This window comes from Oryzias latipes, chromosome 22 (assembly GCF_053564925.1).
Source record: "Oryzias latipes strain Hd-rR chromosome 22, Olatipes_Hd-rR_3.1".
Taxonomy (NCBI): Eukaryota; Metazoa; Chordata; class Actinopteri; order Beloniformes; family Adrianichthyidae; genus Oryzias; species Oryzias latipes.
Window position 1 is genome coordinate 26451151 of NC_136258.1, and position 16274 is coordinate 26467424.

Genomic DNA, 16274 nt, shown 5'->3' on the forward strand with positions numbered 1-16274 from the left:
TTGCATGATAACGACAGTACTATGTAAGGAGCAGCTAAAATAAATGCAGACTGACCACTCGTATAGGTTGCTCCTAAGTATGCTTTTTTTAAATCAAAATTTCAAGAGGAATGTGTTTATTCAACATATTATGGTTTCACTGGCATTTTTTAAAAATGTTTTTACCTTATAATATTTTCTATTTTGCTTTATTTAAATTATTGTTGGATTTTTCCATGCAGGCCGAAGTTCACGACGGTGCTTCTTTGGCTCCTGTATGCCATTATATTCATATGTACGCGTTTCATTACAGTGGTTAATATATGAAAGCTGCAAGATAAATAAAGTTTGATTTATGGAGTGGTGGAAGAGCAGATTTAAAATATGGGAGCTGACAGAGACGATGCCTCTGGGATCTGTTGATCTGGGATTTGGCCGACGGTGTTGGTGAGCAGCAGAGCTGCAGGAAGCAGAAAGGCATGATGAGGAGCAGCTGCTTCACGTCAAAGTGCCGATCCGTCCTGTGAAATACGGCTTGATTTGATGACTTAAGAAAAGAGCAATCAAGCACCGATCCACAGAGGTGTTTTGCTCCATTTCATCAAGAGGGGAAAGAGTAGATTTAATTGAATGATGCATCCATTCCTGTTTATTTTAGAACCAACATGAAGTGTCACATTTGACCCAGCAGGATCCTCTTCTTAGATGACCTCCATGATAAAAATCTAAATTATTGTGTGACTAATAAATCCTCTGCAGAGTCTGAGTTCAACAGATTTTCTGTTGTTTCAGCAGAGGATGGATTTTCTTCATTTCAAACCTCTGAGGAAAAAAGTGAACTAAGCGAGTGTTCATGCAGATGTTTTGTTTGGGAGGAAAATAAGAAAGATGAAGCTTTACGTTTGACTTTCCTGAAACTTTGTTTTTTCAACTTTTTTTCACAGGCACTGACTTTATTGGCTGCACATCTTTCTTTTTTTTTTGTTCTTTGACTAAATTTATGTCACGTTATTTTTTGTTGTCTTCCCCGGTGTGACTGCACTTTTCCCTTTTCCCAATGTTTCCACTTTATTTGCACGATTATGTCAACTTACATTAAACTGTGCACAGGATATACTTGAATATTCAGTCATTTTCCCATGATGCAAGTCCATACTTATGTCCTGCAGGAGTCCTGGGCTGCAAGGACCAGTTTCTTTCTAACTGTGCATTTGATCGTAAATTTTCCCCTGCCACATGTGCTCGAAGAAACTTAACAAAAGTGTGCAAACACCCATGATAAAAATGAGTTTTTGACATGGTGAAACGACCCCCCCCCACCCCCACCCAAAATATACATAAAAATAAATAAATAAAGAAAGAAGAATGATGACATCGAAGCAGGCAAAACCGTCAAAAAGATGAATGGGGTCAAAATTGCTTATGCATAGTTTACAATTGCGTGTTGGGGATGTCCGTGGGAGACTTGAAGATTATTATGGGATGGTCACACAACCTACAGCTTGGTGGCCATGTTGAATCAAACTGTGAAATTTGGCGATTTTAACATTTCCTCACAATGGGGGAAAATAAAACTTTTGTTCAAGCGATCTTCATGAAATTTCGCACACACAACACCACGTTAAGTCTACAACCACAACGACCTTTGACCTCAGGAAGAGGCCATCATTTTGCATTCTCCTAAAAACCATCCTTAAAAATCCTTCTAGGAATTTCAATCCATCACCTCCTAACTCCTCGAGCATCATTGAGAAGCTACTTTGGAAGAAAATTTGGTTTTCATGATTGTAGATTTTAAACACTGTTAGCGTGGCGAGCTCCCAAAAGTGGCGTTCCTTTGTTGTTTGCATTTTGTTTGTTTTTTTAAATTGAAAAAATGTAATACAGCAATGAATGGCTCGAGATAAATGAAACAATATAATATACGAAATGACTATATTGGGGATGTGGGCGTCAAACACGTGTGTTGCCAAGGAAATAGAAAAATAGAATTTAGTAGCAGGTAAAAACGGGAGATGGGGATGGGGGGCGCCAAACAATGTTGCTCGTGGTTATAACTTTAATTTATGTTTTCCTTTCTTTTTTTAATTCCTTTTTTTTATTTTACTTTATCTTTTTTCAGTTGAGATGGAAAGTTATGAGTTTTTCAGTCTGGTTTTTTTTTTTCACGTTGATCTTCATTAATTCCTGTTCAAAAGGGTTAAATTTCAAAGATTTTTTTGAAATGTTAAACAGGAGAATAAATTCTCCTCAAAAGTGTAGATTTGTTATATTTTGAACCATGTTTTCACATCAATTATTAATGAGTTCATGTTTGAAACACTAAAACTCTAATCTTGAGCACATTAAGGCCGCAGCAGACTTATTGATCTGCAGTCAGAGTGATTAGAAGTGATGGAGCTGGATGTAAATGCGTGTAGGCTCAGGGTTTTTTGCTCGCTGGGGTGTCAGAGAAATGTTAAAGACGCGTTAAAGTGCTATGTTGTGTTCAGACGGAGCTGAAGTTTAAATTCTACACTGCCCGGCTGCGCCTGCCGCCTTGCTTTGATAGAATAATTCTAGGTTCCATTATGTTGCTGCCAGCCAGCAGAGCTCATTTGAATTTCTTATAATTCCAAAGTGTGTTAAGTATAGCACCTCTGTTAAAGGCGGACGCAGGGAGCATGTTCCAGAGCCTCTAATGTGTAAATGTGTTTTTGATTCCTGATGTGACAAGCAGTCACAGGGCAGTGTGTGTGTGTGTGTGTGTCTGTAATCAGTAATTACCAGGATTGGTTGATGGATTCTAGTTATAATGAATGATTGATGATCGCTGAAAGAGAGCGACCGGGCCATTTCTGTCCTCTGACAGCATGATGTTAGTGCTGAATTGAAACCATTTAAGCAGAAAATAAAATGAGTGGACACAGGGACGGCTCAATAGCAGGTACGGCGCAGCCATTTGGAAAATGTTTGCATCCTTTTTGATCGGGCTCTGTATTCATATGAGCCCTAAACCTGCACTGCCTCCAGAGAAAAAGCACTTTGTTGTTTAAAATGCAGAAATTTGAAGAGGACCTCGATTTGTTTGTTTTCAGAACATCTTTTCTCCACAGTGAGGTTTAACTCAGAAATGTCTGTCATGTTGGTGTCATTTGATTTTAGGGAGCGTTTAAATTTGTGACCTCCTAAAGCAGAAAGAAAAAGACGTACCGTAAATTGTTTTATGCATAACAAAGCTATGCTTCTTCCCTTTCGGATCCTGATTGTGTCGCTGCTGAAGAGCCCAAATTGGTCTTGAGGGTCTTCAGCTGCTGCTTCCATCACCGGAGCTTCGTTCTTCAGCTCCTCCGTCTGCGGTTAGGAGCCACAGTCGTAGCAGATGAAGTTTTTTAAAATTCTTAAAACCAAAGAGAAAATGCAACATTTGAACAAATACAGAGAGGTAGGACTTGCAGTTTGCCAAATGACCTTTACGAGGGGTGCAAAAGCAAATCAATTGAGATAATAATAATAATAAAAAAATAATAATAAACATTAGAATGAATTGATTTAATTAATCGATTCTTCTTTATGTGTACCCAGAGTAGAGAATTCACAAAATTAGTGTGAAAATATTAAACAGAGGTTTTGTGGACTGTGAGAGATTTATTACAAAATAAGAATAATTAAAAAATATTGCTCTTACTTTGAAAGATGTTGCAAATTTTTGTGAATCTACATTAACTACTAAAATGACAAATAATTCAGTTTATTTAAAAAAACTAATTCACATCTAAGTTCATTTTAAGACATTTTAACCCTAAAGCAAAAATATTACATGTAATTTAGATCAATTAAGGTCAAACTGAATGTGAAATTTTACCTGTCAGGTAAAACAGGTCTTGTGATCGTCAACTAAACCATTTGCAACCATCTGCATTGATTTGACAAACTGTCTTGAGAAAAAAGCTTGTCAAATGTTTTTTTAGGCCGCACATTTACAAATAAGCTTTCCCAACAAATCTTCCAATGAAACAGTGAGTTGGACCAAAATTTTAAATCTGTCTCGAATAGATTTTAGTTTAGTTTCAAATACTAATTTGAGAATTAATTCAAACGTTAACATTTTTTTGAGCATTTTTACTTAAAAAACACTCAAATGAATTTGCTTGTGTATCATTTGTAACAACATGTTTCCTTGTTGAGTTGCTGTGGTCTTCCTGCTTTGCTTCCATCCAGTGGAGAGAAAAAAAAAGGTTAAACCTCAAGCTTTATCATGTTGAAGTTTATCAGAATCATCAAACTTTCACGCAGTGTCAGAATGACAGTTTGGGAAGGCTCCAACTTGAATAAAAGTTGCGGGTTTTTTTACATTTGAAATTCATCATTTCTTGTCAATTTAATTAGAAAAATGTTCTATGCATTTCTTTGTAAAATCCTGAGTTTCATGACTTTGAAATGGATGTTTTTTAAATCATTTATAGCTGATGAAATGTCATGAAACTTCAGGAAATTAATAATTTCAAAAGAAGCACTTTTGTGTCATTTGAGGAAACACCTTTAATTTTTGGATTTAAAGATTTTTCTGCTGCATTTAATTTTGATCTGATTCACGCACAAAAAACGTCTCTGCGTCGCTCGACATTGCTGTTTGATACCTAGGTAAACGGGGCAGTATAAACAATTTGTTTGTCTTTTGTTTCAAATCACCATCACATTTTTTACTTTTTCCGGAGGAGAGCGAATGTGCAGAGCATCCTCATCCAGCTCCTTGACACGCAGACTCGGATGTCCTTTTGCGCGCAAAGCTGCGGGCCGCAATGTTTCTGCTGGCGCTCCATACGCACCTTTTTTCATGTTTGCGAATGTTCACGGGCCTCCCTTTTACGCAGCGTGAAAACTGTGTGTTCTGACTGATGTGTGCGAGCCCCCCAAACCTCAGGAAACGGGTTTGGGTCACCACCGTGACACTGAACGAACCACGGAGGAAAACATAAATGTGGGAGAGTGAATCAGAACCAGATCGGATAATTTCTGGATACATTTTTTTTATTTGATTTAAAAATATGGCTACTTTATTGTTGAGCAGCTGCAAAAACAGGGGACAAAATTTCCTGAAATAGAAATGTTACTTTAACTCTGAAGGCATTTTCTTAGTTAAATATTTTTAGTTGAACACTTCTGTGTTTGGAACCTCAGTTGTGAGTGAAGGAGCCTTTTCAAGATTTATATTCTGCTCTGCAGCTTGACTAATTCACTACAGAATTAAACAGAACAGAACAACATTTTTGTGCGGATTGAAGAGGAATAAACGCAGAAAGTGGCACCGTTTTACGCGCAGATTAAATTTTACTGTTGTGTCGCTGCTATCAGAAAAAAAAAACCCTCGATTGTTTTAAACCAAATTAGGATATTCACAGAAAATCTTTCAGGATAATAAATCAGATTAAAAACATTTTCAAAATATCCAAAGCTTCCCGGAAATGAGTCTTTATCACTCCATTAAATGTCGATCCAAACGACGTTTTCAGTCTTGATTGACTTTTTATCTACAGCGGGAATCCACATCTGTGCATGCGCACCGCGCGCGCACAGGTGATTAGCCGCATAAATGTTCCCTTTATCGGGCTGAATGGAGGCGATAATGGTGCTGTTATCGGGTCCCAGTGGGGGTCTGGATGGATGCACGGGGGGAGTCTGAGTCCGACAGGAAGCCCCCCTGAATCAGTGAGCATCCCGTCAGATTCCAGCCTGGGTCTTCTTCATTTCAGAACTGAGACAAACCGGTCCGGTTCTGCAGAGAGAGGCCGCGTGTCGCCAGCATCCAAACAACCGAATAATCGGATTAATTTCGCAGGAAGAGTTCGTCTGAGCGGCACCTCATCCCCGCAAACAGTGCGGATTATCTTAATTGAATTAATTTTCAATACACAGAGACTCGCTCGACCTCCGCGCGTGACGTCACGGGCTATAAGAGGAGCTGCACTCGAGGTCGGCCTCTTCAAAACTTCAGTCATCTTGAGGAGAGCAGTTCACGCGAAGAGGACCGACAGAAGCGCGTGACCATGTCGGGTTTTTACTGATTTTGGATTCTTTTTTTTCCCGGGAAACTAAAGCAGGACTTATTCGCGCCCCTCCAGCCCCGCTCCTGTCATGCCCGCAGGGATGTTCAGCATCGACAGCATCTTGTCCGGACGGCCGAGCTGCAAGGAGCCGCTGCTGCTGCACCGCGGGGGCCCGCTGCTGCTGTCCGGTCTCGCAGACTCGGTCTACGGGGACTACGGCGGACTGTACCCGGCCGCGCGCGGGCCGTCCCCGCCGGGGGTTCACTCCGTGAGCGGCACGCGGATCGGATATAACGGCTACTACTACGGACAGCTGCAGGTTCAGGGCGCCGGGGGGGCGCCGCCATGCTGCGGGGCCGTGGGAGGCCTGAGCCCGCAGCAGTGCCCCTGCATCCCCGCAGGTTTGTTGCGGAGTCGCTGCTCCTCTTCACGGATCTGTTTGCGTAATTCTGGGTTTAAAAAACATCTGCAAAAACGTCACCAAGAATTTTACAAACTTTGGTTTGACGCGCATGCGGAGCCTGGCGCAGGCGCTTATAGAGACAAAAGTAAACAGTTTGCGCAAAAACGTGCAGATCTGCGGTTCATGTGAGTTTTCCTTTCTTTTTTGACGCATCAGCCTTTCCCTCTGTCTCCCCCCTTACGCAGGCTACGACAGCCCGGGCTCGGTGCTCATCTCCCCCGTGCCGCACCACATGATGTCCTACGTGAACGTGGGCAGCCTGTCGCGCACGGAGCTGCAGCTTCTGAACCAGCTGCACTGCCGCAGAAAGCGGAGGCATCGCACCATCTTTACCGACGAGCAGCTCGAGGCTCTGGAGGGGCTCTTTCAGGAGACCAAGTACCCGGACGTTGGCACGCGGGAGCAGCTCGCGCGGAAGGTCCATTTGAGGGAGGAAAAGGTGGAGGTAAGCGATGACGTCAAAACCATTCATAATAATTTTAACAACAAAAACGATATAATACAATAATAATAAAAATAATAATAATAATAATACTAATGATAACTAATAAAAACTGCCTTTTGGTGCAGTTTTCCATTTTGTTTGGAATTTGATTGAATTGAATCCTTAAAATTAATGAACTATAGGTCAAAATTTTTTTTTTAAATTACCGAAAAAATACATACAATTTTAAGTCAGAATCAATCAACAAACACACTTTTGCTATCAACAGGCTATTATTAATGATCATTAATCAAAGTTAATCCTTCAAATTTCGTTTTATTTGTGGGTCATTTAATTGCAAAACTCAGCAGATAATGTGATCTTTTGTACATCGTTGATGCATTAATCTGGTACAAAAATACATTTTTTAGATGCTATATACATTTCTGACAGAAATGATTGAAAAGATATCGTTGTTTTAATAAGCCAAAAACTTTATTTAAAAGATAACTAAAAATAAATGTCATCCTTTCAAACAAAATGCCAAAACACTTGAATTTCTCCACTGAAAATCGGTCTGTTAACATTATTTGCAAGATTAACAAATATGTTTCCACCAAAATTGAAAATATAGAAATATAAAATATACATGTAATCATTAGAGAAAGACACGTGTAATTAGAGCAGATGAAATGATGGGGTTTCGTGCTCAAATAGTGAGTTACAGATGAAACAGAAAACAAATGATGAAACAAATGATACACGCGCCTTTTTTAGCCTCGTGCGTGGACAGGTAAACTGATGTGCTCGTGCGTGTGTCTCCACAGGTGTGGTTCAAGAACAGACGCGCCAAGTGGCGGCGGCAGAAGCGCTCCTCCTCAGAGGAACCGGAGAACCCGCAGAAGTGGAACCAGCGCGCGCAGACTGAGAAGAGCTGCGAGAGCAAGAGCGACGTGGACTCGGACAGCTGATAGAGAGGGCTGCAGCCACGTACGTGCACATCTCCGTCCTGTGGACCTCCGGTGGTGTGACGTTGCACAGGTGTACATATCTCCATGCTTGTGATTCCCTTATTTATTAATTTAAGCGGTCCGAGCGCGCAAAGGAAGGGCGCACGCTGCCCCATGCGGACTGACCGCGCGCCTCTCCATGTTGTAACACGTGACTGTTTCCTGCCTGTTATTAATAATAATATTATTATTATTATTGTTGTAAATGTGCGCGGCCCCGCTGGAGCTCAGGAGGCGGGAGCGCGGAGGCTTTAGATGACATTAAAGTGTGAAAGTGGAACTTCACGACCGGGTCTCAGCTGTGGGTTTGTCGGTTCTGGTTCGGGACCTCTGCAGCCGAAACCTCCGGCAGGTCATGTGACCTTCTTGCTGGTTTTGACGTCACATTCAAGCTCTTTTTTGGGCTTCGTTAGGCATTTGGAAACACACTTTTAATAACTTGTAACTTATTTTATTTTTCTTCAATCATATTGAACAAGTCTGATGGCTAGTTTTGATTGACTTCAGGTCCGCGTGACAGAGTGCACGTGATCACGACAAATTCAGGAAAATTACATTTAAAATAAAACAATGTATCTAGAATTTTATATGGTTAAAACGAAACATTTTAACGCTTTATTTTTCAACATAACAAATAATTTGAATCAACATTAAAGACTTAAAGAACACTTTTTCTTAAAATTGATTAATTTTTAACGGAATCTTAGATGCTTTTGATTAGAAACCTAAAAACGCTTTTTATTTTAAAAGACAATGAGCTTTGATTTCTCAGATTTTCAGTAAAAGAATGCATTTTAGGCGCTCACAGACAAAACTAACATTTGTAGAATGAAATGTGCTTTTACTGTTTTGTTTGTGGTCACAGCTTTCAATTTAAGCTTTCAATACATCAAAATTCTCCAAAAGCTAAGACAAAAAAAGCAATAAAGGGCAATAAAAAAATAAATTTGTTTTGAAATTGTCATACATAAAAATGTGATTTTTTTTCTGTTTCTTCTGTTGTCCAAATAAGACAATAAAATATTAACATGAGAATGATAGGTGCCCAAGCTTTGCGTTACATAAAGTAAACTTGTTGTTATTGTAAGGCGTAAAAAATGAAGCATGAATGTGAAATAATAATTTGTAAAAAATAAAAATGGTTCAAAAATGTGAAAAAATTTCTTTTCAGCTTTTATGTAAAAAAAGACAAACATCTTTTTTCTTCAAAACTATTTTAGTTTTGTTGGACTTTTTAAAAATTTACAAGTACAACAAATGTCAGTTTTTAAGACTATTCAAAACCTATTTTCATTTTTAGTCCTGAGCCTTTTTTGTCAGACTGAGTATAAAGAAAATCTAAAATGAGAAGACATTAATGTCGAACAAAATACAATTTCCAAAACTCCTGTTAAGCTTTAAAGCTAATATCTGCGTGTTTCACCTAAATGTAACATATGGTTCGATACAATGAGTGTGAATGTTTCAGATGACATTTCCATTAAAGGAGGCTTGAAGGTAAAATGGTTTTCATGCTTACTTTGAAACACTGCAGTGACGTCACGTCGGGATGATTCTCCTCCATCCTCACAGACACATGTTTTCCTGCTTGGAGTCTGCTCTGCTTTCTGGGCATGCTCAGTGAACCCAGACTGGACTGGAGGACAGGCCAGCGGACACGTGAGCTGAAGCATCAACAGACGCCTCCGTGTTTCCTCTGCTCTGAACACAATCAGAGCCCCTGGACTAAATAGGCTTTCATGTCAGCAGCTGAACTGCAGTTTTATGTTGTTTACTCCCGAAAGGAAGACAAATGAACGCAGGAGGAAAGCAGATTGTTTGAAAATGAAAATGTAGTTTTCATCTTCATCCATCAAAAAGGCTGTTGGAGAACCTCAGATGTTTCAAGGAATGCCAGATCTTCTGTGTCTAGAGAGTTAAAGTAAGAATCGAATTATTTTTTTTTAGTGGATAACACTTAAGACAAAATCCAAACTAATATATGAACAATTTGTAACGATTTAATGTAATCCATACAAGAGGTCTGTGTTTTAATTTATTGCACTTGCAATTGACTCAATGTTAACACAATAATCAAGGGGCAAATAAAATAATAAATGTAACATCTTGTGTTTGTTTTACATAATCTTCTTCAGTAAATTCAGTATTTTATTAATTAGTTTCAGAAAAATTTTCACCTTTTTTAGCATTAAAACCGCTTTTTGCAATGGTTAAATTATTTCAAGCTTTTATGCTTTATTTAGAATGTAAAATCTTATTTAAATATATTTCTTTGGCTTATTTATTCTGCATTTTTGGTAATTAGTTATATATTTTTTAAATTTACTGTAGAGATTTTTATTTTATTTTGACTCAGCCAAATGATCGTTTAATGCAGAATTTTATTAGTGTTTAGCTTTTTCTTTGTTCTATTTATTCAGAAGTATTACTCAGCCATATTTACATTTTTATATGTTCTATCATTTTATCAGTTATTTGAATTTCACCTCTGAGACATTTCAATGGCTTTGGACTTCCTTTTTTTTGTTTGTTTAGAAAACAGACTTAAACTGTTTTTTTCTGTTATCTTGAATCTTTTGCTCTAATTTTGTTTTTCTTTTTAAGAAGTAACATTTTATTTTATTTAATCTGACAGCATTTTTACAGCAAGCTCGGTATGTTTTACATTTAGCATTTGTCATTGTTTTTCAGTGATTCACTGCACTTTAAGCCAATGTTTTATACGACTTTTGCAGCTTTTTACTTTATAGTGTCTTAGATGTATTTGAAGTTTCCGGGCAGTTTAGTGCTTTTAGGGTGAAAGTTCAGATGAACTGCGTGGATCCACCCCTTTAGCCTTCACCTGATGACAGCAGGGTTAGGCCCCTCCCCTCCACTCCTGTGACCACGACCAGGAAGATTGAACAGTAACATAATGACATTTTTTTAATTGTATTTACTTTTCACTCACATTCAATATCTCTTGTGTTACAGCTCTTTAACTGTTATGATTTGAAGCACAGAGACCAGGAATCCTAACTATTTTTTTCCCTTTTGAAGATGGTAACTGAGCTTTTTTTGAGTTTAGACAGTTATCTGTTGTGAACTTCAAACATTCAGAAAAAGTAAAATGTTAACAATAAGACAAGAAAAACTGTATCTTTTTCGTAACATTATTATTAAAAGACCAAAATGTTCTGCTATTTTGTCAAAAAAAAAATCAAAAAACTTTACAATCACCACACTTTGAACAGGTTTGAAAGGCTATTGCTACTCCTATTCTCTTGACACTTGTGCTATCCTATGGGGTCAAGATGACCATTGACGTGTTCTTTCTTTCTTTCATGAAAAAGAAGGTGGAGAGGATTTCACATTATCCATGGAAACCAAGTTAACAAATCATTCAAGCAAAAAGTTCAGCGCACTGTCTTGTGGGGTCTAGATGACTTCACTCCCTTTTCATAGTGCCTAGGATAGCACAAGGGTTAAGCCCCCATGCCCTATAACTTTTGTGTTATTGCAACATGAAACCATCCATAAAAGCAGCATTTGGGGAATTTTGTGAAAACGTTGCCTAAAACTCTTTAAATGTAAAACACAAATGAACACAAATGCTTTGGATGTAAATCTACATTCTTCCACAGATAGGAAGTGATTTTGAATTTCAAACCTCGTCATTTCATCACATGACCAGAAAATCTGTCTTAGCTTCACAAGCAAAACATCTACTGCAAAAATAAATACATTTACAACAGATTTGGCACAGGGGAAGGAAAGTTTTTCCTTTTTTCCTCGGTGGTCACACTCATGGCTCTTCAGACGACTTTCAGCTTAACGTCCACACGTCTGTGTTCTCTGCTCGCACATGAGAGAAACGCAATCTGACAAAAAGGAGGAAAATGTGATGATGAAGAACAGAGAGCTAAGGCTGAGAGCTAGCCAAAAGAAAAAAAAAGAAGTGATTATTGAATGAATTATCATTAACCACTGGTTTCTGCAGGAAGTAAAGAGGAAAGGTTTAACTTTTTTTCTAAAGTGGAGGCTCAAAACTCTTGAAAAAATGAAAGGTTTATTCATAAAAATCTCTTGTGCATCTTATTTTTCGTCACTGGGGTTTAATTGTAGGTGGAGACAAAAAAGACATAAAGGAAACATTTCACATACACACAAAAATGCACACACACTTATGTGTGTACAAAATTACAAGTCTTTTTACAGTCACACTTACAAACCAACACAAATACGTTTACGTTAACATTTACATAATTATATTTGTACACAATTGAACCGATTTTTTTCACATCTACGTTAGAGATTTGGTTAAAAGCTCCCATTCAGGCAAACAAAGACATTACATTCAGACAGACATTAATGCATCAACACAAACACGCACACACAAATATGAAAACTAATATACTTTGACGTGCATATACATGTGATTTCATGCACAAATATATATTCATGGATTGCGTGTATGCATGCAAACACATACAAACATGCAACTGCACACCTATATCTGTGCACAATGCCTTCATGAATTGTTCAGGCAAACATGAAACCACGCCCACATCAATAACATTTCACATTTGAACTGTTTTCATTCTATTCTCTTTATGTTATCTTACGCGGAAGGGACAAGGCGTTATTATCCAACTTACAAGACCGCCATCTTGGCAAGCGTTTCTTGGGAAAACCTTCAGAGTGATGTAAACATTATCTTTAACAATAAAAGCACATTTCTTTCTGAAATAAAATGACTTAATGACATGAGTGTGGGTGTTTCTGTGGAAGAGTGGGCCAAACGTTTAGGTCTGTAATGCTACACTCTGATTATAGAACGTTAAAATCCACACAAAAAATAATAAAGGAGGTTTTTACAACTGTATGCGGCGGTTGGCAGAAGTTCTTTGCTCAACCAAAGATGTGTGTAAATATTTTACATTTGTGTCTTTAGAGTTTCCATCTTTTTAAATTGTTTTTATAACTATAGTGATGTAGGATAACATGACCTTCTGCCCTCATTAAAGGCAAAAACTAGTTTTTCATGGCTTAAGAAAATTTCATAAATATGAGAAGGGAGGCTGCTTACTGCCCCCTCCCCTTAAGGTTCCCGCAGAACCTCTGAAGTAACTTTTATAAAGGAGATTAGAGCCACAGTCGGATCAGGGACTCTGAGGTCTGAAACCAACACAAACCATCAAAAACACCGTCTCCATTATTGCCTGCAGTAATTTATTAAGTGCTTTGCTGCAAAGCCCACAGACTCAGTCATTAATCTTTTTTTTCAGCAGCAGCAATTTTCTATTTCACAAATTTAACGCAGATCGTTTCGTTTTTTTTATTAACCAGTATTTCTTTGACCTTTTTTTTTACACACAGTTTCCAGCGCTTGGAAAAACAAAGACAGAGTCCAAGAAAAATTAGGTACCGAGTTGAGTTTCAGAGTGGATAAATATTCCCTCCGTCTGCCTACATTTTGGAAAGAAAGATTCTTCCATTGGGTGAACTTCTCTTACATAAGCTCAGCTGAAGATGCAGGGGCCTGATAAACTTCCTCCTTTAGTGACGGAGCAGCTGTGTGTGCGCGTGTGCACGATGCTGCGAGAGCTTGGGGGTCTGGACAGTTTTAGCAGGCTGGGTTTTGGCGGCTGGACTGACAGCTCCTGGGTGCACTCTCTGCTCTAAAGATAGACAGGGGTGTTGGCCGCTCTGTGGTCCACATGCAGAAACATTTGAAAGAATGGCCTCCCTCATCACAGCTGGCTCAGCCAGCCGTAAACCAAGGCAAAGACAAATAACTCATATTTTTACAAAATGTAAACTTCCCTCTGTATTATTACCGTCCTCCACTGCGATGGCTTGCGGTTTGCACTTTGTTTTTGTTTGCATCCAGGACTGTCTTTCTGGCCTCTGCAGATTTTTGAGGCCAGCGCTGCTTCTAAATCCTTCCTGCAGAGCAACTCTTTGGCCACAATCCAGCTAACACCCGTGGGAATAACCGTTTTTTTTTTTTTTTAGCAACTGATTTTACCAAATCTGCCAGAAACACTTGGACTTCTCACCATTTTTTTTTATTCATTGAGAAAATAGTCCAAGGTTTACTTTTTCTTTTTTTCCTGACAAAATTACAGCAGCATGTAGAGCTGCTGACACAACAGAGCTCTGGAAGATCAGGTCAAATGGCTCTCAGATATCAACCTTGACCCTTGTGCTATCTTAGATGACCCCACCCTTACATTGACGTGTTCTCCCTACCATGACAAAGGTGGATAAAGGTGGAAAGATTTCATGCAATCCATCAACACCAGTGAAGATCACAATTCACTGAAGAAAAAAGGTTCAGAGCACTGTCTAGTGGGTCTAGATGACCCAACTCCCAACGTTAAAGTGCCTAGGATAGCACAAGGGTTAAAGACTACAAAATTAAAGCAAAGCAAACTTGCTTGCATAAAGTACATGCTGGAGATAGACAGATTTGATCAGAGAGACGTTTAAAGTCCCCCATATGACGATTCTTTCTTTTTTTTTCTAAAATCGTTCCCAGGAATGTTTTAATGATGATTTTGAAGTTTTTAACCAGAATCAAACAGCCTAAATGTCAATTAAAAAATGTTGGTTCCAAATCAACACTTTTTGAACAATACGCGAAAAGACAACACAAATGTTTGTACCAGACCCTGCCGTTTCATAAAATTAGACACCAAAAAGAACTTTGACAAGTCTATGGAAAAATGCTTTTAATTACATTATTATTTAAATGGTAAATGGTAAATGGCGTATACTTATATAGCGCCTTTATTCCTACAAGGACAAAGCGCTTTACAGTCACAGACCCATTCACCCAGTCACACACACATTCACTCACACATTCACACACTGGTGGCGGCTCCGCTGCCAAACACAGGCGCCCGCCTACCACCATTTAGGCTACATTGCACCAGCAAGAAGCACTAGCTGTGGCTCAGAACTGAGTTGATGCTAGCACATGCAGACTGTTTAAATTCACTTACACAGCAAATAAAATAAAATGTCATAAAGACATCCTTACATTAACAAATTTTATATTTTATATTTAAATTAGGTCTAACTGGTTTTAATTTCTGAAAAAATTTTTTTTTTACAGAAATAAATCTTTTTCAGCTTGCAAAATATGATCAATTCAACTCACGTGTGTGTTTTTTTTCCTTCCAGTCTTCTCTGCAGTTTTGTTTGTGTTCTGTGAAGTAAGCAGACATTTTCTAGCTGTCAGGTCCACATCCACAGACTCATTCTGAAACTTTTCTGTTTTTTTTTCTTCTTATTGCTCTGGTGTAAATGTGCTGCTTTCTTTGATATTCACACATTTGACAATGATATTCTAAATCTTCTGAGCTCCTCAAATAAATAGCACAGCACAGATTTTTTTTTCCTTTTGCCCATCACCATTTTTGAGTTATTGCATACATTTGCTATTTCTTTTGGACATTTCAGTTTTTTGTGCAAACTAGGTTAATGTTCTTTTTCACTTCATTCTTGTAAATCCTGCTTATGGCACAGAGTTCCGTCAAGTTATCCGATCATAGCTTTGAAACAAGCCCACATCATTAGCACACTGCCACCGTGTTTCACAGTTGAGAAATTTATGAGTGACTTCTTGCTGAAAAAACTTTAGTGATTGCTTTAAATCCTTTTGGGAGCCTTGCTCATGTTTTACTGTTGAACTTTTTTTTATTTGTGTGTGCAGAAACTGAGGCTAGCAGAATTTGACATGCAGCTTTAAAGTCTTTTTGAGGTCTTATGCAGTTTGATTGCTGTTTTCCTTCTGTGAGAGATCTCTTCCACTCATCAGGGATTCTGCTGAGCAGGTCTTTTTTCAGTACTGGTGTCCTTTTCCGTCTGTACTTTGTTAGCACCTGTGACAGTTGTGGTTTCTTGCTGTTCATATGAGGTTGTGCTAACTTTATTTTAGGGGCTGATGAGATCCAGATTAAAATGCTTTTTGATTTCAATGTGCTGTTTTCTTTTTGCTCAGTATTTTAATACCATCAGCTTTCCCATCAGTTTTTCTGCCAGATTACAAACATTCGCTTTGGCTGTTTATTTTAATAAAAAGACTTTCCGTGAACGGTTTTATATATTTACTTATTTTGATTGTTTTACGTCTGTTTACTGTAGAATTCAGTTTTAAAAGGCGCCTAAATAACTAGATCCCCAAAGCTTTAGTCAGTTTGACTTTCTGGATAATTCATATAAAGAGAATTCATTTAAGTAAGAGTTTTGTCAAAGTCTGAAATTTTCATAGAATATTACATTTTTTGCCCAGTGCTTACCCAGCCTTTGCCTTATAGTAGCTGGGATAGGCTCCAGCAACCCTGTCACCTAAAATGGAAGACGGATAGATGGACATTAAATCT

The 16274-nt window shown here is 38.3% G+C and overlaps 1 protein-coding gene across 1 annotated transcript; it reads left to right on the forward strand.

The window, feature by feature from the left end:
- The first annotated feature begins 5937 nt into the window (after positions 1–5937).
- On the forward strand, positions 5938–8187 carry gsc (goosecoid). Its single transcript, XM_004082152.5, has 3 exons — positions 5938–6406; positions 6654–6913; positions 7720–8187. The coding sequence occupies exons 1-3, from the start codon at positions 6094–6096 to the stop codon at positions 7861–7863; spliced, it is 717 nt and encodes a 238-aa protein (XP_004082200.1). The 5' UTR covers positions 5938–6093; the 3' UTR covers positions 7864–8187.
- Positions 8188–16274: the final 8087 nt, after the last annotated feature.

What these genes read in the sequence shown, in the direction of transcription:
- gsc (XM_004082152.5), top strand. Translation starts at nt 6,094, where the DNA reads ATGCCCGCAGGGATGTTCAGCATCGACAGCATCTTGTCCGGACGGCCG. An exon ending in GTGCCCCTGCATCCCCGCAG is followed by an intron (nt 6,407 to 6,653) that starts GTTTGTTGCGGA and finishes CCCCTTACGCAG; the next exon opens with GCTACGACAGCCCGGGCTCG. An exon ending in TGAGGGAGGAAAAGGTGGAG is followed by an intron (nt 6,914 to 7,719) that starts GTAAGCGATGAC and finishes GTGTCTCCACAG; the next exon opens with GTGTGGTTCAAGAACAGACG.